Raw genomic sequence first — 21,611 nt, 5'->3', positions numbered from 1 at the left:
CCTGATCGGCCCTGCTCTGTGGGTGATAGAGGGCGGTGCCCCAACCCCCTGATCCGCCCTGCTCTGTGTGTGACAGGGGGCAGTGCCCCAACTCCCCTATCGGCCCTACTCTCTGAGTGACGGGGGGTGGGGGTGGGGGGGGAGCTCCTCAACCCCCTGATGGGCCCTGCTCTGTGCGTGACAGGGGGTGGCGCCGCAACCTCCCCATTGACCCTGCCTTGAGTGTGACCAGGGGCGGTGCCCCAACCCCCCAATCGGCCCTACCCTGAGCGTGACTGGGGGTGGCATCGCAACTTCCCGATCCACCCTGCTCTGTGCATGACAGGGGGCGGCGGCCCAACTCCGCAATCAGCCCTGCTCTGAGCCCGACCAGGGGCTGTACCTAGGGATTGGGCCTGCCCTCTGCCACCTGGGAGCAGGCCTAAGCCAGCAGGGCGTTATCTCCCGAGGGGTCCCAGGCTGCGCGAGGGCACAGGCCAGGCTGAGGGACCTCCCCTTCCCCCCCGAGTGCACAAATTTTTGCGCACCGGGCCTCTAGTCTAATCTAATAAAAGAGAAACATGGTAATTAGCGTATGACCGCTACCCTTCCCATTGGCTAATCAGGGCAATATGCAAATTAACTGCCAGCCAAGATGGCGGTTAACCACCAACAAAGATGGCGGTTAATTTGCATACACAGCCGCAATGCTGGAGGCGAAAAGGATGGGAAACCCAGCCATGAGGCAAGAGGTGGGGGGCAGGCAAAGACGGCCAGTGATCAGTGATTGCATTGTGGACTGGAGGGAGAGAGAGCTGCTTCCCCATGATCGCCGTGGCAATGCGGGGCAGAGAGAGCCGCTGCGCAGGCCAGCCAGCACTCCCGGACCCCTGGGGCTGTGGGTGCCAGCTGGCCTGCTACCCCGTGATCGCCATGGCAATCGGGGGCAGAGAGAGCCCCGGTGCAGGCCAGCCTGCACCCCCGGACCCTCCCAAGCATGGGTGTCGGCTGGCCTGCTACCCCGTGATCACCGTGGAAAAAAGACCTATCCAAGGAAGGTTTGCATTTAAAACTAAGTGGGGTGGTCCGGAACTGCGCGGCACTGACAACCAGGGCAGTCTCTGCGTCAGTGGCACATCTGCGGCTTGAAGTGTGGGGGGTAAGGGCCATGCAAGCCAGAGGCTTTGGCTGCAATGGTCAGATAATTTCAGTTCCAAGGCAGGCGCAATCAGGGAAGCCATGGGGACCTTCACAAAAAAGGAGAAGGCTGAAGAGGAAGGATACTTCCCAGAGTGGATTAAAGAACAGCTGGCAGCCTTGAAGAAACAACATGAAGAAGAGATCACTCATCATAAAAAGGAGATTGAGCATCTGCAGAAAGAAATTGAGCAGCACAAGCAGAACATCAAGAAACTGAAAGATCATGACACTGCAGAAGTGTCAGGGTGAGGGGACAGCGATATTTGCCAGTGCGCCTGAGCTGTCAACAGCAAAAAGTGTGCGGGAGCTGGGCAGGCGCACAGACAGGCACACAGACCTCAGGTCCACCTCGCCACCTCCTGGCCTCACCGCCACCGCTGCTGATGCAGTCTCATGGGGCCTGCGCCCGGCAGCAGGAGACGGGGGGTGGGAGGGGGATGTCTTACAAACTGAACTTGACCATGCACATGCCCGCCACATCCATCAAGGCCTCTGGGAGCATTCACCCGCCTTCCACCAGCATGGCAACGTTTTCCCAGTACCGCCAGCTGCTGAGTGACTAGGACCACCATCTCTAACACACAGGGAACAGAGAACAGCCAGGTGCCCCAGAGCAAATATGCTGAGCTGCTGTCATCATTGAAGAACTAGGGAAGGAGATCTGACTCACATAAGTCTGGCTGTTAAACAAGGCCCCCTCCAGCTTTCAGGGGGCTTCACCTACTCCAACCCACTGCACCCCACTCTGCCCCAGTGAGACAGCTTCAGTGTTTCAGCTCCAGCAAACAGAACACGTCCCAGTGGAAAGGGAAAGTATATCCATGTCCAGTGTTGCTCAATGGATAGAGCCTCTGCCTGAGGACTGAAGGGCCCAGAGTTCAATTCCTGGTCAGGGCACATGCCTGGGTTATGGGTTTGATCCCCAGTGTGGGGCATGCAGGAGGTAGTCAGTCAATGATTCTCATCATTGATGTTTCTATCTCCCTCCCTCTCTGAAATCAATCTATACTAATAAAAGGGTAATGTGCTAATTAGAATAAACAACTTCCAGACAACTTTCTGGATGTCCTTTTGGACAAAGCCAAGGTGGCGGGGATGAGGCAGAGGTGGTTAGGGGCGATCAGGCCGACAGGGGAGAGCAATTAGGGGGATCAAGCCAGAAGGGGAGAGCAGTTAGGACAATCAGGCTGGCAGGGGAGAGCAGTAAGAGGGGTCAGGCCAGCAGGGAGAGCAGTTAGGGAGATCAGGTCAGCAGGCAGGTGAGCAGTTAGGAGCCAGTGGTCCCAGATTGCAAAAGGGATGTCCAGCTGCCAGTTAGGGGGATCCCAGGGATCGAGCCCAAACCAGCAGTCAAGACATCCCCCAAGGGTTCCCCGATTAGAGAGGGTGCAGGCTGGGCTGAGGGAACCCCCCACCCCCACCCCGTGCACGAATTTCGTGCACCGGGCCACTAGTCTAATCTAATAAAAGAGAAACATGGTAATTGGCATACGACCGCTACCCTTCCCATTGGCTAATCAGGGAGATATGCAAATTAACTGCCAGCCAAGATGGCAGCCAGGCAGCTTGAAACTAACATGAGGCTTGCTTGCTTCAGTGACAGAGGAAACCAACGTTCCCCGCCTGCCTTGCAGGCCTCTGAGCCTGCAGTTTGAAACATTTTAACAAATATAGAAGCTAAAAAAAAACACCCAGAAACCAGCTTTCAGCCTGCTGCGATCTCAGAGCTGGAGTCAGAGCTGGAGTTGATACTGAGTTTCGATGATAGAACTGAAACAAACCAGATACCTACTTTCAGCAGCGGAGGCCTAAGAGCTGGAGCCTCAGAGCTTAAGCTGGCCCAGAATTGAAAAAAAAAAAAAAAAAAAGATAAAAAGGAGCAGTTGGGAGCTTCAGTCACCCGCCAGCCTGAAAACACCCCTCAGCTCCTCACCCAGACTGGCCAGGCACCCCAGTGGGGACCCCCACCCTGAAGGGTGTGTGACCAGCTACAAACAGCCATCATCCCCTCACCCAGGCTGGCCAGGCACCCCAGTGGGTACCCCCACCCTGAATGGTGTGTGACCAGCTGCAAACAGCCATCGTCCCCTCACCCAGGGTGTCCAGGCACCCCAGTGGGGACCCGAACCCTGAAGGGTGTGTGACCAGCTGCAAACAGCCATCATCCCCTCACCCAGGCTGGCCAGGCTCCCCAGTGGGGACCCTCACCCTGATCCAGGACACCCTTCAGGGCAAACCAGCCAACCCCACCCATGTACCAGGCCTCTATCCTACATAGTAAAAGGGTAATATGACTCCCGGCACCGGGATCAGCGTGACAGGGGGCAGCGCCTCAACCCCCTGATCGGCCCTGCTCTGTGTGTGACAGGGTAGAGCCATAACCTCCCCATCGGCCCTGCCCTGAGTGTGAGAGTGGTGGCGCCCCAAACCCCTGATCGGCCCTGCTCTGTGGGTGATAGAGGGTGGTGCCCCAACGACCCCCCCCCACGGGCCCTGCACTGTGTGTGACAATGGCGGCATCCCAACCCCCTGATCGGCCCTGCTCTGTGGGTGATACAGAAGGCGGCACCCCAACCCCCTGATCCGCCCTGCTCTTTTTGTGACAGGCGGCAGTGCCCCAACTCCCCTATCGGCCCTACTCTCTGAGTGACGGGGGGAGCTCCGCAACCCCCGATGGGCCCTGCTCTGTGCGTGACAGGGGGGAGCTCCCCAACCCCCTGATCAACCCTGCCCCGTGCGTGACAGGGTAAGGAGCCCCAAACCCCCTGATGGGCCCTGCTCAGTGTGTGACAGGGGGCAGCGCCCCAACCCCCTGATCAGCCCTGCTCTGTGGGTGATAGAGGGTGGTGCCCCAACGCCCCCTCCCCCCACGGGCACTGCTCTGTGTGTGATGGGGTAGAGCCATAACCTGGCATCGGCCCTACCCTGAGTGTGACAGTGGCGGGGTCCCAACCCGCTGATCGGGCCTGCTCTGTGGGTGATAGAGGGCAGCGCCCCAACCCCCTGATCCGCCCTGCTCTGTGTGTGACAGGGGGCGGTGCCCCAACTCCCCTATCGGCCCTACTCTCTGAGTGACAGGGGGGAGCTCCTCAACCCCCTGATGGGCCCTGCTCTGTGCGTGACAGGGGGGAGCTCCCCAATCCCTGATCGACCCTGCTCTGTGCGTGACGGGGGAGCTTCCCAACCCCCCTGATGGGCCCTGCTCTGTGTGTGACAGGGTAGAGCCGCAACCACCCTATCGACCCTGCCTTGATGTGACGGGGGCGGTGCCCCAACCCCCCAATCGGCCCTACCCTGAGCGTGACTGGGGGTGGCATTGCAACCTCCCGATCTGCCCTGCTCTGTGCATGACAGGGGGCGGCGCCCCAACTCCGCAATCAGCCCTGCTCTGAGCCCGACCAGGGGCTGCACCTAGGGATTGGGCATGCCCTCTGCCACCCGGGAGCAGGCCTAAGCCAGCAGGGTGTTATCTCCCGATTGGTCCCAAACTGGGAGAGGGCACATGCCGGGCTGAGGCCCTCCCCTCCCCCCCGAACGCACAAATTTTTCTACACCAGGCCTCTAGTCTTTATATATAAAGAGTTAATATGCAAATTTGTCCGGGGCTCTGGACCAGTCACAAACAAATTTGCATATTACCTCTTTATAGGCTGCAAGCGCAGATGAGGGGGTATGGGGACTACTGTGCGATGAGGCAAGCCATGGATGGCGCAGGAAAGCAGCAGGCCCCCAGAGAGCAAGGAGCGGGGCCTGCAGATAAAAAGAAATAGGGCCGGCAAGTCATCGTGTCGATAATCAGGTCTGCAGAGAGCAGGGAGGAGCAGGGCCGCAGAGAAGAGGAAGCAGGGCTGGCCAATCCAGGGTGATGATCAGGTCTGAAGAGAGCAGAGCAGGGCCTGCCAGCGCTGCAGGGAAGAGCAGGTCCACAGAGGGAATGGGAGCCGAGAGACAGAGGGCGTGCCCAGGTCGCCTCTGTACAATGATACTCACATTTCCACGTTGTCCAAACTTTTTGTGAGATCACTCTATAACAAAAAAAAACAAAAAATGTTTCAAATGATTAAGTCAGTTCTATTGCTTTTATCTTTTTCTTATTTTTAATTCTCACCCGAATATGCTTTTTTGTTTGGTTGGTTTGTTTTCTAAATAAAGAGGGAAAAAGAGAGAGAGAGAGAGAGAGGAGTGAGAGAGAGAGAGAGAGACCACTGTGAGAGAGAAACATTAATTGCTTGTGCCCTGACTGGAGGTTGAACCCAAAACCTAGGTATGCGCCCTGACCAGGAATCAAACCCTCCACCTTCTGGTGTGTGGGACAACAATACAACCAACTGAGCCACCTGGCAAGGGCCCTATTGCTTTTTCTTGCTTTACCTCCTCCTGTACTTCTAGCAGGTTCTATAACCACAGTTCTTTACCATAAGTTCATAAATCTTTGTACTCTTTTTTTTCTTTTTAAATATATTTTATTGAGTTTTTACAAAGAGAAAGGGAGAGGGATAGAGAGTTAGAAACATCGATGAGAGAGAAACATCGATCAGCTGCCTCCTGCACACTCCCCACTGGGTATGTGCCCGCAACCAAGGTACATGCGCTTGACCGGAATCGAACCTGGACCCTTGAGTTCGCAGGCCGACGCTCTATCCACTGAGCCAAACCGGTTAGGGAAATCTTTGTACTCTTATCAAACCCTGCTACCCAGTTTACTTGCTTATGTCAATGTTCTCCTCTATTATAGCAACCAGACAGACATGGCCATTGTAGGGCACGTTCTGAAGAAGCACTGATCCTCCAGGTACAGAAGACGGCTTCCCTGCTGATCCTCTGGCCGGCAGAGCTCAGCAAGAAGGCGTGCATCCCATCAGTCACAGCGCTAATCACGACACAGATGGAGCCCAGGGATCTAGTTTAAAGCAGTTCCCCAAGGGTTTCTGATCTGATCACCAGTTAAAAACTGCAATGCTCATATTTAACTTTTAGTACAAATTAATTTTTGTATTTAGCAAAAAAGAGGAGTCTTCAATATATCTCTCAAAAATTAATGCCTACATAACTACTTTCATTCATATTCACTATTATTCTGGTAGATTTTGTGGATTTCTTTTTCAACCTAAATATAGTGACACAGAGTGGGGAGCATCAGACTAAGTTTCTTGTGCTCATATCACCCGCCAGCCTCAGTATTGCATGGTGACTTCACTACAGAGTAATTTAGCCATTCTGTTCATGAGCAATATTTTTTTCTAATTTCTTCCTATTACAACCAATGTTGCACAGAATATTGTTACACCTGTTTCTCTGTGCACACATGCATGTGTTTCTCTAGGAAATATCCCCAGGAAGGGAACTCCTTGACATGATAGCATGCGCACCCTCAACGTTAATACATGTTGTCAAATTGTTCTCCAAAATGGTTGCGCTGATTGCTACTTGTACCAGCAGCATGGGGCCGGTGCACAACATTAATGCACTGGACGGGGAGGGGGTCCCTCAGACCAGCCTGCAACCCCTCGCAGTCTGGGACCTCTTGGGAGAGTGGGACTCAGCTAGCAGTTGGAAAGCCCTCCGAGGGTCCTTAGGGATGCATGGAGGAGGGAGAGTCTCCTGCAACCACCATGGCACTTGACAGCCAAGCCTGGCTTCTGTCTGAGGGGGGCTCCACCTGTGGGAACACACTGACCACCAGGGTGAAGCTCCTGTGTTAAGGGTCTGCCCCCTGGTGGTGAGTGTGTGTCATAGCGACCTGTTGTTCCATCTTTCAGTTGATTTGCATATTCGAGTTTTATTATATAAGAAAAGAAATACATCCAATTGCAGTACTTACCGTTAAAATATTTTTAAATGTTAGCTGTAGACATGCAAGAGAATCAGCCAAATGTTTAGCCCTCTTTACATTAGTATTTAGAGCATCAGCATATGTTTTCTGTCCAATTTTGCATTTACAAAGACACCTAGGAAAAATGATGGACATTATTTACCGAAATACCAAAAAATAGTAAATCTAACATGATTAGAAAACACACACACATCAATAAAGGCCTTAGAGCACACTAAGGTAGCTTTGTATTTCATGTCTTTGTGTAATTTAAATCTTCAATAAGCTGACCAATATGTCAGAATAACCAGGATTGGCTGACGTCTCAGGTTGCATTTCAAGGCACTTTCTAACTTTTTGTTGCTTCCTTTAAAGACCTGGCATAAAGGCACTAAGTGATGATTTTTAAAAATTCCCTAAAAATCAACACATATGAAGGCAGAAATGGAAAGGTGATTGGTGAATTTCTCAAAGATGTTCAAAGGGGGAAGAAAAAGCCAGTAAGAAAATGGGGCTTCTACAGGAGAAACAATGAGGTTATGCTGTTTGTAGGGAATGAGCAAAGCAAGGATTCTGCTCTAACCTCAGCATACCATTATTTTCAGGAACTCGTGTCATTTTTCTTTTAATATTACTTTATTGTTGAGGATAGTACATATATTCCCCTTTTCCCCCACTGAACCTCCCAGTTGACCCCCACCACACCCCCAACCCAAGTGTCATTTAATTTAGTTTAGTCACAACCATGAGACCACACCTCAAGTTGGAGGGGTCAGAGGTCTCAGAACAGCAGTATGGAAGAGTCCTTATCAACTACTTAACCCGAAGTCCTAACAAATGCTTTGCATCCTCAGTACTTTTAACTCAAAGTAACTGCTCCTCATCAGAATGACAAGCCAGTTTGAATTTAAGTGAAATCTATGCACAAACTTATAGGGTACTGAACTGACTTGTTTCAAAAAGTACTTACAAGTTGGGGAGTGGGTAGCCCCAGCAGGTTTCTTTTTAACTATTTTTAATGAATCTTGTTTTAATACTATGCGACCATTTTCCTAAGAGATCACTAACAAGTGTTACATGCCCACCTTCCTCACACCCAGAGCAGCTTTGGGTATGAGTAAGATGGGTTCCTGAGAGTAATGGTACGTCTGCAGATCCTTATTCTGAAACCTTGGGCCAGGTGTTTGTGGTATTCAGAGATTTCAGGTTTTAGAAAGATGATGCACCATAAACCCTGTGTATTTTATAATACATTACAGGCCGAGTGTTATAAATCTCCAGGTTCACGTAAGCAAACTGAAGAAAATAGCACAAGATTTTAAATTTCTAAGTGACAGAGAGTGTGTGCCTTTTAGCTTCTATCTGGCAGGGCATTTTTAGCACTAAAGGAATCACAGGCAATAGGAAACCTCATTATTGTGGAATTCAAAAGATAATCCTATATATATAAAGAGGTAATATGCAAATTTGTCCAGGGCTCAGTACCAGTCACGAAGGAACACATTTGCATATTACCTCTTTATAGGCTGCACGTGCAGATGAAGGCGATGGGGACTGCTGTGCGGTGAGGCAAGCCATGGATGGCGCAGGAAAGCAGCAGGCCCGCAGAGAGCAAGGTGCAGGGCCTGCAGAGAACAGGAAGCAGGGCCGGCCAGTCATCCTGTCAATGATCAGGTCTGCAGAGAGCAGGGAGGAGCAGGGCCGCAGAGAACAGGAAGCAGGGCCGGCCAGTCGTCATGTCGATGATCAGGTCTGCAGAGAGCAGGGAGGAGCAGGGCCGCAGAGAACAGGAAGCAGGGCTGGCCAGTCCAGGGTGATGATCAGGTCTGAAGAGAGCAGAGCACGGCCTGCCAGCGCTGCAGGGAAGAGCAGGTCCGCAGAGGGAATGGGAGCCTGGAGACAGGGTGGCGTGCCCAGGTCGCCTCTGTACAATGATACTCACATTTCCACGTTCTCCAAACTTTTTCTGACGCCACTCTATAACAAAAGAAAACGAAAAATTGTTTCAAATGATTAAATCAATTCTATTGCTTTTATCTTTGTTTTTTTTAATTCTCACCCTAGGATATGCTTTTTTGTTTGCTTGGTTTTTATTCTAAAGAGAGAGGAAGGGAGGGAGGGAGAGAGAGAGAGAGAGAGAGAAACATCAGTGTGAGAGAGAAGCATTGATTGGTTGTGCCCTGACTGGAGATCAAACCCACAACTAGGTATGTTCCCTGACCAAGAATTAACCCTCCACCTTTTGGTGTGTGGGATGACACTACAACCAACGGAGCCACCTGGCAAGGGCCCTATTGCTTTTTCTTGCTTTACCTCCTCCTGTACTTCTCGCAGGTTCTGTAACCACAGTTCTTTACCATAAGCTCATCAATCTTTGTACTCTTATTGAACCCCGCTACCCAGTTTACTTGCTTATGTCAATGTTCTCCTCTATTATAGCAACCAGACAGACATGGCCATTGTAGGGCACGTTCTGAAGAAGCACTGATCCTCCAGGTACAGAGGACGGCTTCCCTGCTAATCCTCTGGCCGGCAGAGCTCAGCAAGAAGGCGTGCATCCCATCAGTCACAGCGCTAATCACGACACAGATGGAGCCCAGAGATCTAGTTTAAAGCAGTTCCCCAAGGGTTTCTGATCTGATCACCAGTTAAAAACTGCAATGCTCATATTTAACTTTTAGTACAAATTAATTTTTGTATTTAGCAAAAAAGAGGAGTCTTCAATATATCTCTTAAAAATTAATGCCACATAACTACTTTCATTCATATTCACTATTATTCTGGTAGATTTTGTGGATTTCTTCTTCAACCTAAATATAGTGACACAGAGTGGGGAGCATCAGACTAAGTTTCTTGTGCTCATATCACCCGCCAGCCTCAGTATTGCATGGTGACTTCACTACAGAGTAATTTAGCCATTCTGTTCATGAGCAATATTTTTTTCTAATTTCTTCCTATTACAACCAATGTTGCACAGAATATTGTTACACCTGTTTCTCTGTGCACACATGCATGTGTTTCTCTAGGAAATATCCCCAGGAAGGGAACTCCTTGACATGATAGCATGCGCACCCTCAACGTTAATACATGTTGTCAAATTGTTCTCCAAAATGGTTGCGCTGATTGCTACTTGTACCAGCAGCATGGGGCCCGGTGCACAACATTAATGCACTGGAAGGGAGGGAGGGGGTACCTCAGACCAGCCTGCGACCCCTCGCAGTCTGGGACCTCTTGGGAGAGTGGGACTCAGCCAGCGGTTGGACAGCCCGGGAGGAGTCCTTAAGGCTGCCGCGAAGGTGGGAGAGGCTCCTGCTACCACTGCACTTGCCAGCCAAGCCCGGCTGCTGGCTGGGCTTCTGCCTAAGGGGGGCTCCCCCTGTGGGAACACACTGACCACCAGGGGGCAGCTCCTGTGTTAAGAATCTGCCCCTGGTGGTGAGTGTGTGTCATATGAACCTGTCCTTCCATCATTCAGTTGATTTGCATATTAGAAGTTTATTATATAAGATAACTGTTACATAGTTATGTCAACACTTAGTATTGCTAGACTCAAATTTTGCCAACCTTGTGGGTTTAAAATAGCATCCAACTGTTCTTTTGAATTGCATGTCATTCATATGTTTCTTGACCATCTGGGTATCTCTTTTCTGAAATTTCTCTGCTGATCGTTTGCACATTTTTCTACTGAGTTGTCTTTTTCTTATAAATAGGATAACTTTTGTTAACACTAATCATCACCACAAAATTTATCTTACTTGTTTCATTTTTATTTAAGTTTAGTTCTGATTTTTTTAAAAATAGAAGCAGAGCTATATGAATGAATTAATTACTGCTCAGTTGGTATAAGATAAAAAGCAAGATCACAGGAATATTTGAAAATATGAAGGCCAGTAGGGAGAGAAAGATGGATGTGACAGGTGGGAGAATTCTACACGTGAGGGACGTGGGTTCATAAAGAAAGAAGAGCGTCAAAAGCCCCAAATATTAGGTAGTGAGAGCACATGGGATAAAAATAGAAAAATTCGGTTGAAGGTAATTTTTAAATGAGGAAGCACAAAGGGGATTCAGACTAACTAGGAAGTTTGGAGACGAATACTGTACCACAGAAGATGGAAGAGCATTGGTAACTCTGTCACTGTCATCATTTTCCTCTGATCCATTTCCTGAAAATCCACTTGCAGAGCGTGATTCAGAATTGCTAGAAGAAAAGGGAGGAACTATTAGTTTATGAATTCTCTCTATTTTTGTTAATAAGAAACTTATTTCCCTAAATTCTTTTTAAACAATAAACATTCTTCATAAAAATGTGCTCCTTCAGGTAGCAATTTGAATTTCTTAAATATCACAGCTGTCTGTACACACTTACAGTGCCATTGAGAAGCGATTCCCACAGTCACAGGGCCCAGCCAGGGGAGCGTCAGCGGATCCTGAATCACCTTTCTGGAAGAAAGAGAGCCCTTCAGGGGGTGTAACTACAACTAAATGCTTCTCCACAGTGGCTCAGTTTCCGTGTGCTAACTGCCACATCCATTTCTCCACATTTACCAAATTCACAGTCACACACAATTAGGAGATTAATACATGGGACACAGGTGGGACACAGAATGGAGAATCTTTTTGCTATGTGATTGGTTGTCTTGACATCGTGCAAGCACAGTCAAACCTCAAAGCAATTTGAGAGAAAATTATAAAGTACAAGAAATACATCCAAAGGCAGTACGTACCTTTGAAATATTTTAAATATTAGCTGTAGAGATGCAAAGAATCAGCCAAATGTTTTGCCCTCTTTACATTAGTAGTTGGAGCATCAGCATATGTTTTCTATCCAATTTTGCATTTATAAAGACACCTAGGAAAAATGATGGACATTATTTACCGAAATACCAAAAAATAGTAAATCTAACTTATGATTAGAAAACACACACACATCAATAAAGGCCTTAAAGCACATTAAGGTAGCTTTGTATTTCATGTCTTTGTGTAATTTAAATCTTCAATAAGCTGACCAATTTGTCAGAATAACCAGGGTTGGCTGACATTTCAGGTTGCATTTCCCAGGCAACTTCTAACTTTTTGTTGCTTCCTTTAAAGATCTGGCATAAAGGCACTAAGTGGTGATTTTTAAAAATTCCCTAAAAATCAAAACATATGAAGGCAGAAATGGAAAGGTGATTGGTGAATTTCTCAGAGATGTTCAAAGGGGGAAGAAAAAGCCAGTAAGAAAATGGGGCTTCTACAGGAGAAACAATGAGGTTATGCTGTTTGTAGGGAATGAGCAAAGCAAGGATTCTGCTCTAACCTCAGCATACCATTATTTTCAGGAACTCAAGTGTCATTTTTCTTTTAATATTACTTTATTGTTGAGGATAGTACATATATCCCCCTTTTCCCCCACTGAACCTCCCAGTTGACCCCCACCACACCCCCAACCCAAGTGTCATTTAATTTAGTTTAGTCACAACCATGAGACCACACCTCAAGTTGGAGGGGGTCAGAGGTCTCAGAACAGCAGTATGGAAGAGTCCTTATCAACTACTTAACCCGAAGTCCTAACAAATGCTTTGCATCCTCAGTACTTTTAACTCAAAGTAACTGCTCCTCATCAGAATGACAAGCCAGTTTGAATTTAAGTGAAATCTATGCACAAACTTATAGGGTACTGAACTGACTTGTTTCAAAAAGTACTTACAAGTTGGGGGGTGGGTAGCCCCAGCAGGTTTCTTTTTAACTATTTTTAATGAATCTTGTCTTAAACTATGTTACCCATTTTCCTAAGAGATCAGTAACAAGTGTTACATGCCCATCTTCCTCATACCCAGAGCAGCTTTGGGTATGAGTAAGATGGGTTCCTGAGAGTAATGGTACGTCTGCAGATCCTTATTCTGAAACCTTGGGCCAGGTGTTTGTGGTATTCAGAGATTTCAGGTTTTAGAAAGATGATGCACCATAAACCCTGTGTATTTTATAATACATTACAGGCCGAGTGTTATAAATCTCCAGGTTCACATAAGCAAACTGAAGAAAATAGCACAAGATTTTAAGTTTCTAAGTGACAGAGAGTGTGTGCCTTTTAGCTTCTATCTGGGCAAGGCATGTTTAGTACTAAAGGAATCACTGCCATATAGGAAACCTCATTATTGTGGGATTCAAAAGACAATCCTATCTATATCCTCCTATCTAATAAGAGACAAACATGGTAATTAACCATAACTTCGCTATCCTTCCCATTGCCTAATCAGGGCGATATTCAAATTAACCACCAACCAAGATGGCGGCTGGCAGCCAGGCAGCTGAAGCAAACAGGAGGCTTGCTTGCTCCAGTGAAGGAGGAAGCCAAGGTTCCCTGCCTGCCGCTGCTGGGCTCTGAACTTGCTCTCTGAGCAACGATGTTGCAATTATAGAAGTTAAACAAGCTTCAGAAACCTGCTTTCAGCCAGGTTCGGCCTCAGAGCTCAGAGTGGCAGTGATGGCAACAATGTTTCAATTATAGAATCCAAACAAACCAAGATTCCTGCTTTCAGCAGCCGAGGTCTCAGAGCTGGAGCCGAGTCTCAGAGATAAAGCTGGCTTTCAGTTCCAGTGACAGCCATAGAAGGTAAATAAATCCCAGGGGGAAAAAAGACAAACATTTTATAGGAGAGGTTGGGAGCTTCAGTCACCCGCCAGCCTGAAAACGGCCCTCAGCCCCTCAACCTGAGTTGCAAAGAGCCATCATCCCCTCATCCAGGCTGGCCAGGCACCCAAGCGGGACCCCCACCCTGATCCAGGACACCCTTCAGGGCAAACCAGCCAGCCCCCACCCGTGCACCAGGCCTCTATCCTATATAGTAAAAGAGTAATATGCCTCCCGGCACCGGGATCAGCAGAGCAGTGAGGCCTCCTGGCCCCTGGAGCAGCATGACAGGGGGCAGCGCCCAAACCCCCTGATCGCCCTGCGGCTCTGTGTGTGACAGGGGGCGGGGCCACAACCTCCCTATCCGCCCTGCTCTGTTCGTGACAGGGGAAGGCGCCCCAACCCCCTGATCGGCCCTGCTCTGTGTGTGACGGGGTGGAGCCGCAACCTCCCCATCAGCCTGTCCTGAGTGTGACAGAGAGGAGTGCCCAACCCTGATCAGCCCTACTCTGTGCGTGACGGGGGAGCTCCCCAACCTCTTATCGGCCCTGCTCTGTGTGTGACAGGGTACGGAGCCCCAACTCCCCGATGGGCCCTGCTCTGTGCGTGAAAGGGGGCAGCAACACAACCCCCTGATCTGCCCTGCACTTGCATGACAGGGGGTGGCGCCACAACCTCCCCATCAGTCCTGCCTTGAGTGTGACAGGGGGCAGCGCCCCAACCCCCCAATCGGCCCTACCCTGAGCATGACTGGGGGTGGCATCACAACCTCCCTATCCGTCCTGCTCTGTGCATGACAGGGGGAGGCGCCCCAACTCCCCAATCCGCCCTGCTCTGGGCCCGACCAGGGGCTGCGGGGCAGGCACCTAGGGATTGGGCCTGCCCTCTGCCACCCGGGAGCAGGCCTAAGCCAGTAGGGCGTTATCTCCCGAAGGGGTCCCAGACTGTGAGAGGGCACAAATGGGGCCAAGGGACACACACACCCCCCCCCCCCCCGCCAGTGCACAAACTTTTGTGCACCAGTCCTCTAGTATATATATAAAGAGGTAATATGCAAATTTGCCCGGGCCTCCTTACTCATCACGAAGGAACAAATTTGCATATTACCTCTTTATAGGCTGCACGCACAGATGAGGGGGGACGGGGACTGCTGTGCGGTGAAGCAAGCCATGGATGGCGCAGGCAAGCAGCAGGCCCACAGAGAGCAGGGAGCAGGGTCTGCAGAGAAAAGGAAGCAGGGCCGGCCAGTCATCGTGTCGATGATCAGGTCTGCAGAGAGCAGAGCGGAGCAGGGCCTGCCAGTCAATGGTGATGATCAGGTCTGCAGAGAGCAGAGCGGAGCAGGGCCTGCCAGTCAATGGTGATGATCAGGTCTGCAGAGAGCAGAGCGGAGCAGGGCCTGCCAGTGCTGCAGGGAAGAGCAGGTCCGCAGAGAGCAGGGTGGAGCAGGCCCGCAGAGGGACAGGGGGGCGTGCCCAGGTCACCTCAGTAACTTGGGTAATTAAGAATCCAAGAAGGTGATCTAGGGTTTTTCCACCTTACTCTTGGAGGAAAAAATGAAGGTCCACTGCTGGAGGGCCTAAGAAATGTCATATCCTGCCCTTACCAGTTTGGCTCAGCCTCGGTCTGCAGACCAGAGGGTCCGGGTTCAATTCTGGTCAAGGGCATGTATTTAGGTTGTAGGTCCCTCCCTGGCAGGGGCCCAGGTCAGGGCTCATGCAGGAGGCAACCAATCAGTGTCCCTCTCATATTGATGTTTCTCTGTCTTTCCCTCTCTCTTCAACGCTCTCTAAAAATCAATGAAAAAATATACTCAGGTGAGGATAAAAAATATATATATATCATATCCTATGAAAGAGACATCTTGAAAATGCCTAAAGAAAGTTGTCGTTTTTTTGTGGTGAAGGGACTGGAGCCGTGTTGATGAAAACACCTTAGTAGCCGGCAGCAGCAGAAGCAGTGGGGTGATGGGGGTGGCACCTTCTCCTGATCAGCTTGCAGAGGGAGGCCAGACTGTGGTTTAAGCCTGCTCCCTGCAGGAAGCAGGCCTAAGCTGTCGGTAGGACATCCCTGAGGGCTCCGGACTGTGACAGGGGGCAGGCTGGGCTGAGGAAAACCCCCCCCCTCAGTGCACGAATTTCGTGCACCAGGCCTCTAGTCCTATACAATAGAGGAATATGTTAATTATCTGTTACACCCTGAGGCGTAACAACCGGATCACAAATCACCCTGGGGAAGCCAGGGTGCAGGGCAGTAAGCTTTGGGGGGGAGGGGAGGATACAGGAGTGCAGGGAAGGGGGTGGAGAGCTCAAGGAGGGCGGGCCAGCGAGCTATCAGCACTGGGTGCACAGGGCTGTGGGGTACGGGGTACGGTGTTTTGGCCAGGTTTAAGGCTCGGACTAATGAAAGGACAGGGTCCTCTCATTGCCACATGCAAGTTCCAGCTGGAGGGCAGGGCCCTCCCAGCACAATCATAGCCAACGGCTGTGGTTGTAAGCTTGAACCTATGGTCCGAACACATAGCTCCACCTGCCTTGTGATAGAGTTCAGGTGCATGTAGCTAAGTGAGGTTGAAACTCAAGAGAATGCTGTAAACAAGGTGATCACGCCCCAACTTTGCCTCGTGGCATCTGCTATAAAATAAAGACTGGGCTTGTGGGCGCTGTAGTTGTCTCCTCATCAGGGAGCAGCGTCCCACCGAGACCCAGCTTTCATTCTCTTGTCTGTCTTTTCTCAATCCTTTCACACCCCCACTCAGGGTCACTGAACCAGGCTGAGTTGGCATAGCACATAAGGTGCCCTGGGGCTGAGTATGCCATGGCAGTGTAGCCTCCCCACACAGGGCTACTAGTTTATAAAAAGCCATTCATTAGACAACTATTTTATGAGCACCTATTACGTAGTAAGTGCTGGGGTTACACCAGCGAACAAAACCCTGCTCCGGTGGGCTCACTAGTGGAGGAACACAGACAAATCCACAAAAAAGGTCACAGGGTGGTAAGGCCTATGTTGAAAACTGAAGCAGAGTAACAGCAAAGGGAGGGTGGGGTCCGTTTTACACGCAGGTTGCTCAGGGAGGCTGCTCTGACACAGTAGCATGCAACAAATGGGGAAGGAGAGGCACTGGCCTGGGCTGGTATGGGGGTGGGGTGAGAGAACTTTCCGGAAGACACATAAGTGCATAGACCCAGAGGCAGGCTGCGTGCCCGGCTGTATCCAGCAGCAGCAGTGTGGTCAGCCTGGAGGGGGCCAGGGCCCACATGCAGGGTTGAGAAGAGAGAGCAGAGGGGCTACAGGGTGGGAGGTGGGGATGCAGTTGGGGGCTGGCTAAGGCCGGGCCATTGGGAACCGATTGTAACAGAGATTGTGGGCCAGGGAGGACTGAACCACTGTTTGGGTCCTGCAGCCCCCGTACTGCCCATCGCTCAGTCAAGTCGTAAGACTTACCGGCTTCCACCAGCTGCCCCGCCCCTCCCCCCCACTCCCACCCCCTCCCCCACCCTGGGCTGTGCCTCACTTGCTCTGGTAAAAACTTCCGGTTCCCAGCACGCTGCACGCACCCCCACTGCGGGCCTGGGTCAGGGCCCAGGGCCTCCGGAAAGGCGGGGTCAGGGCTCCAGGGCCGCTCACCTGCCTCACCACCGGGCTGGGGACGCGGGCTGCGCGCGCCCGGCACCTCCCGCGCCCCGAGCCCTTCGCCGCCTGGGCGCCCCCCGCATCTGCCGCCCCGCGCCCTTCGCCGCCTGGGCGCCCCCCGCATCTGCCGCCCCGCGCCCCGCGCCCTTCGCCGCCTGGGCGCCCCCCGCATCTGCCGCCCCGCGCCCCGCGCCCTTCGCCGCCTGGGCGCCCCCCGCATCTGCCGCCCCGCGCCCCGCGCCCTTCGCCGCTCCTGGGCGCCCCCGCATCTGCCGCCCCGCGCCCCGCGCCCTTCGCCGCTCCTGGGCGCCCCCGCATCTGCCGCCCCGCGCCCCGCGCCCTTCGCCGCTCCTGGGCGCCCCCGCATCTGCCGCCCCGCGCCCCGCGCCCTTCGCCGCTCCTGGGCGCCCCCCGTATCCTGCCGCCCCCGTATCCTGCCGCCCCCGGGCTCCGAACCCTTCGCCATACTTGGCCGCCTCCCGCGCTGTCCGCTCTGCTCACCAGGCGCCGCCGCTGTCCTCAAAACCCCGCCGAGCCTGGGCTGCTCCTTTTCAGTTTCCTCCTCCCCGCGGACTCCGCCTTCCGCCCGCCCTCTCCGGAATGGCGGGAAATGGGAAAGGCGGGAAAGGCGCCTCCGACGGGAGCCCGTGCCGACGAAGTCGGGAGCAAAAGGAGGCTGAACCTACGTTTTGGCGCCTGGCGGTATCCAGGCCTCGGCGGCCCCACCCCGGCACCTGGACGGGTCTAGGAACTCTAGGTTAGAACCCGCGGGAGTGGGCAGCGCACCGTGGTCTCCAGGCGCCGCTGAGCTGGGTGTGAGACCAGTGGGAGCCAAAAACCAGGATTACAGGCTTTATTAGGAGAGAGACCTGCTGGCCTGTCTCGCAAGGGAGGACAGCAACTCCAGCAGGGGTGGGCACTCCTTTTGAGGGGCGGAATGGGAAGGAATGGGGGCTTAGTGTACTCGGTGGGCGCTGATTGGAGGCTCAATGGTCCATATAGGAACAAGGCCTTAGTATTTGGTAGGTGTGGATTGGTGGTTCAGTGTATAGTCCATATAAGGTACATGGTTAGTCTCTCTAGTATTTCTAGGCTGCAGGTTACTATACTCCGCCCACCAGTTGGGGGAAGGGAGGATCTATCACTGGGCCCAGGGGTAGACCATCTCCTTTCCTCTTCCAAGGGTGGGCTGAGGGTGAGGGTGGGGGTGGATATAATTTTCATTGATTTCTCTCTCTCAAAATCAGCTTTAAAAATATAGTTTTTAAAGTCTCAAAATTTCAATTATCTTTAAATATATTGCTAGGAGCAATCTCATTTTTATATATTTCCCTACCACTTTATTTTGAATGTATGTCTTGACTCTCAAGATTTTCTAGCTTTTATGTATTAATTTATATTTTTTCTTTTTTAAAAAAAATATATTTTTTATTGATTTTTTACAGAGAGGAAGGGAGAGAGATAGTTAGAAACATCGGTGAGAGAGAAGCATCGATCAGCTGCCTCCTGCACATCTCCTACTGGGGATGTGCCCGCAACCCAGGTACATGCCCTTGACCGGAATCGAACCTGGGACCTTTCAGTCCGCAGGCCGACGCTCTATCCATTGAGCCAAACCGGTTTCGGCTATATTTTTTCTTTGATTAAGGTATTACATATGTGTCCTTGTATGTATTATTTTATATCCATTAAGCTATTTATGCCCATAGCTTATTTTCCCTACTAGACTGACAGCAACTTGGAGACAATACAGTATTCTAATTGGGCCCTAGCTAGGTAGCTCAGTTGGTTAGAGGTTTGTCTCATACACAAAAGGTGGCAGGTTTGATTCCTGGTCAGGGCACATACCTAGATTTCAGGTTCTGGGCCTCAGTTCTTAATACAGAGCATGAATCATTTTTATGAATATAAGTACATATATAAAATATGGGGGACTTCTGTAATACTGTAAATATATAAAGTTAAAAATATACTGTAGTTTATATAGTTAAATAATGCTGTTGAATATTTACTTGTTTCATTTAAAAATAATAAAACTATGTTAATAACTAAAAGGAGTACATCTTTCCCTCAGATTTACAGTCAAATCCTTCCTGTCATTTCAGCCAACATGCCTGTATTCTTTCAGTCAGGCTCACAGCCATGTGGAATGTGTCACATGGGAATCGGGAACTGGCTTCCTTGTCTCCTCTTTGTGACTGTGGGGACAGCCCACCATCTGCCCAGTGGCCTAGAATATACTGAGTATGTTCATGTACAATTCTGCTGAGAATGGGAATAACCTTGGTGGACCCCATGACTCCACCAGAGGATGATCTGCATTTCCAAGCCCAGGGCCTGCCTTGGAGAGTGGGAGAGAGACATCCCGCCATTCTTATCCATCAGTGGTTCCAAATGAAGGCTTTCAATGTGAGTAAAAATGTTTTATTCATATAGGCCTTTTATGAGTTCATAACTAGACAATAATGAAGACCACGGGAAGCAAAACATTGAATATAATTTTTCAATTACCTTTAGAACATCTATGTGAAATTTGAAACATCAAGTAAATTTTAATGTTATTTACTTTTGTTTATATTGTGCTGTTTATTTTCAAAGTCCTATCTACAATTTCTAAAATGTTTCATTTTCCTAATTTCAAATCCCACATACTAGAGCTTCTGAAATTCAAAATAAGTAGATTTCAGTGTAGCAAACTGATTTGCCTTACAGACCTTTAAGTGTTATTTGCCAAACATTTCATAGTTAACATTTTAAAGTGGACATTTAGTATTAGATCTATTTTGTAAGTTCGATCACATAAAATTAACACTCTCCACCCATTCAAAAGCACAGCATAGAGTTCCTGCTGTATGCAGGGCAGTGTACTCGATGTCTTGGCTATACAATAAGCAGCGTGCCTGTCCCTGCTTTCCAGCAATTCACAGTATGAGCTGAACAGCCATGTGGGAATAGCTGAGCTCTGAGGCCGACTGGAAAGCACAATATAGAGGGACTACACAATGGGAGTACTAGGGAGAAGTTTCATTCTGAGAGGGAGATGGTGGAACACAATGGAAGTAGCACTGGATATGGGTTCTGAATATAACTTTGATATGCAAAGTAACGAGGAAGGAGTTACAATATGACCCAGCAGTTTCACTCTTAGGTACATGCCCAAGAGAACATGTCCACATAAAACCTGAACATGAACATTCATAGTAGCCTTCTTCATAATAGCAGGAAGGTGGAAACAACCCGAATGTCCATCAATTAATGAGTAAATAAAATGAAGTATCCAATAAAAAGAACTGATCCATGCTACAACCTGATTAAACCTTAAAAACATTACATGAAGTGAATAAGACCACGTATTGTATGATTCCATTTAAATGAAATGTCCAGAATGGGGAAATCCATAGAGATAGCAGATACTAGTAGATCAGTGATTGCCTAGAATTATTCTGGGAGAAATGAGGAATGACTGCTAATGAGCATGGGATTTCTTTGGAGGCTGACAAAATAATCTCCACTAATAAAAGAGAAACATGCAAATTGGTGTCACTCCGCTATGCCCACCCGCCAATCAGATGAGTATGAAAATTAACCCAACAAAGATGGTGGTTAATTTGCATATGCAGGCACCAAGCGAAGACTGAAGACAACGTAGAAGGAAGCCAAGAGCTGCAGAAGGGAGTGAAGCTGCGGAGAAGCAAGCGGGGAGGCAGAGGAGGGAGCGAAGCCCGTCTCGGCGGGTTTTGCTCCCTTTTCTGCTTCACTCCGGCCACAGAAAGCCCTATTCTTGCAGGAATATTCCTGCAACGGGCCTCTAGTGTTAAATATTTACCCCATCTTTCCCATTGAGCCTTAGAGATAGTTCTTTATAGAAAAATCATAGATGATAAATGCAAGAGGTTTGATAGAATCCAAAAATGACTATTTTGTAACCCCTAATGAATTAATGGATCCAGACGACATTCATCAATGGTTGCTAAAACCATTAGGTGAAAGATTGAAAGGAAGCCTTGTGATGGATGACAGCACCACGAGCCACCAATCAATCTGAAAATCACCCAAAGTGGAACCACCAGACATTGTAACCAGAAAGGATACAATATCACCTCTACAGTATTCTTGGGGGGGAAGTATCAAATCAAGTTTCTAGAACTAACTAGACACCAGGGGGATAACATCAGCCAAATCCGGAATGGAGTAAATTGTATGATAAATATTCCAGTTCCTTCCTCAAATACATGGCAAGAAGAAAGAAACTAAAAACAAGGGTAAATGTTAGAGAGTAAAAGAGGCACCAACTAAATGCAATGTTGAATTCTGATAGAAATAACCTGTAAAAAGATACTTTTGAGATAGGAAAACTGAATGCATGCTGAA

General features: G+C 49.7%; 1 protein-coding gene across 1 annotated transcript in view; it reads right to left on the bottom strand.

Annotated features, from left to right (window-relative positions):
• Nucleotides 1-21,611, bottom strand: part of LOC308525912 (interferon-induced, double-stranded RNA-activated protein kinase-like) — a gene marked incomplete at its 5' end in the record, with an annotated part of 96,589 nt that overhangs the window by 43,100 nt on the left and 31,878 nt on the right. The window contains one exon of the mRNA XM_081100787.1: nt 11,066-11,189. Coding sequence (XP_080956913.1) covers nt 11,066-11,189 — 124 coding nt within the window. The remainder of the gene's footprint in view (nt 1-11,065; nt 11,190-21,611) is intronic.

The sequence above is a fragment of the Myotis nattereri genome, assembly GCF_964212035.1.
Source record: "Myotis nattereri genome assembly, chromosome: 10".
Classification (NCBI taxonomy): domain Eukaryota; kingdom Metazoa; phylum Chordata; class Mammalia; order Chiroptera; family Vespertilionidae; genus Myotis; species Myotis nattereri.
The sequence above is the reverse complement of the archived record's forward strand: the minus strand, read 5'-3'. Positions and strand labels throughout refer to the sequence as shown.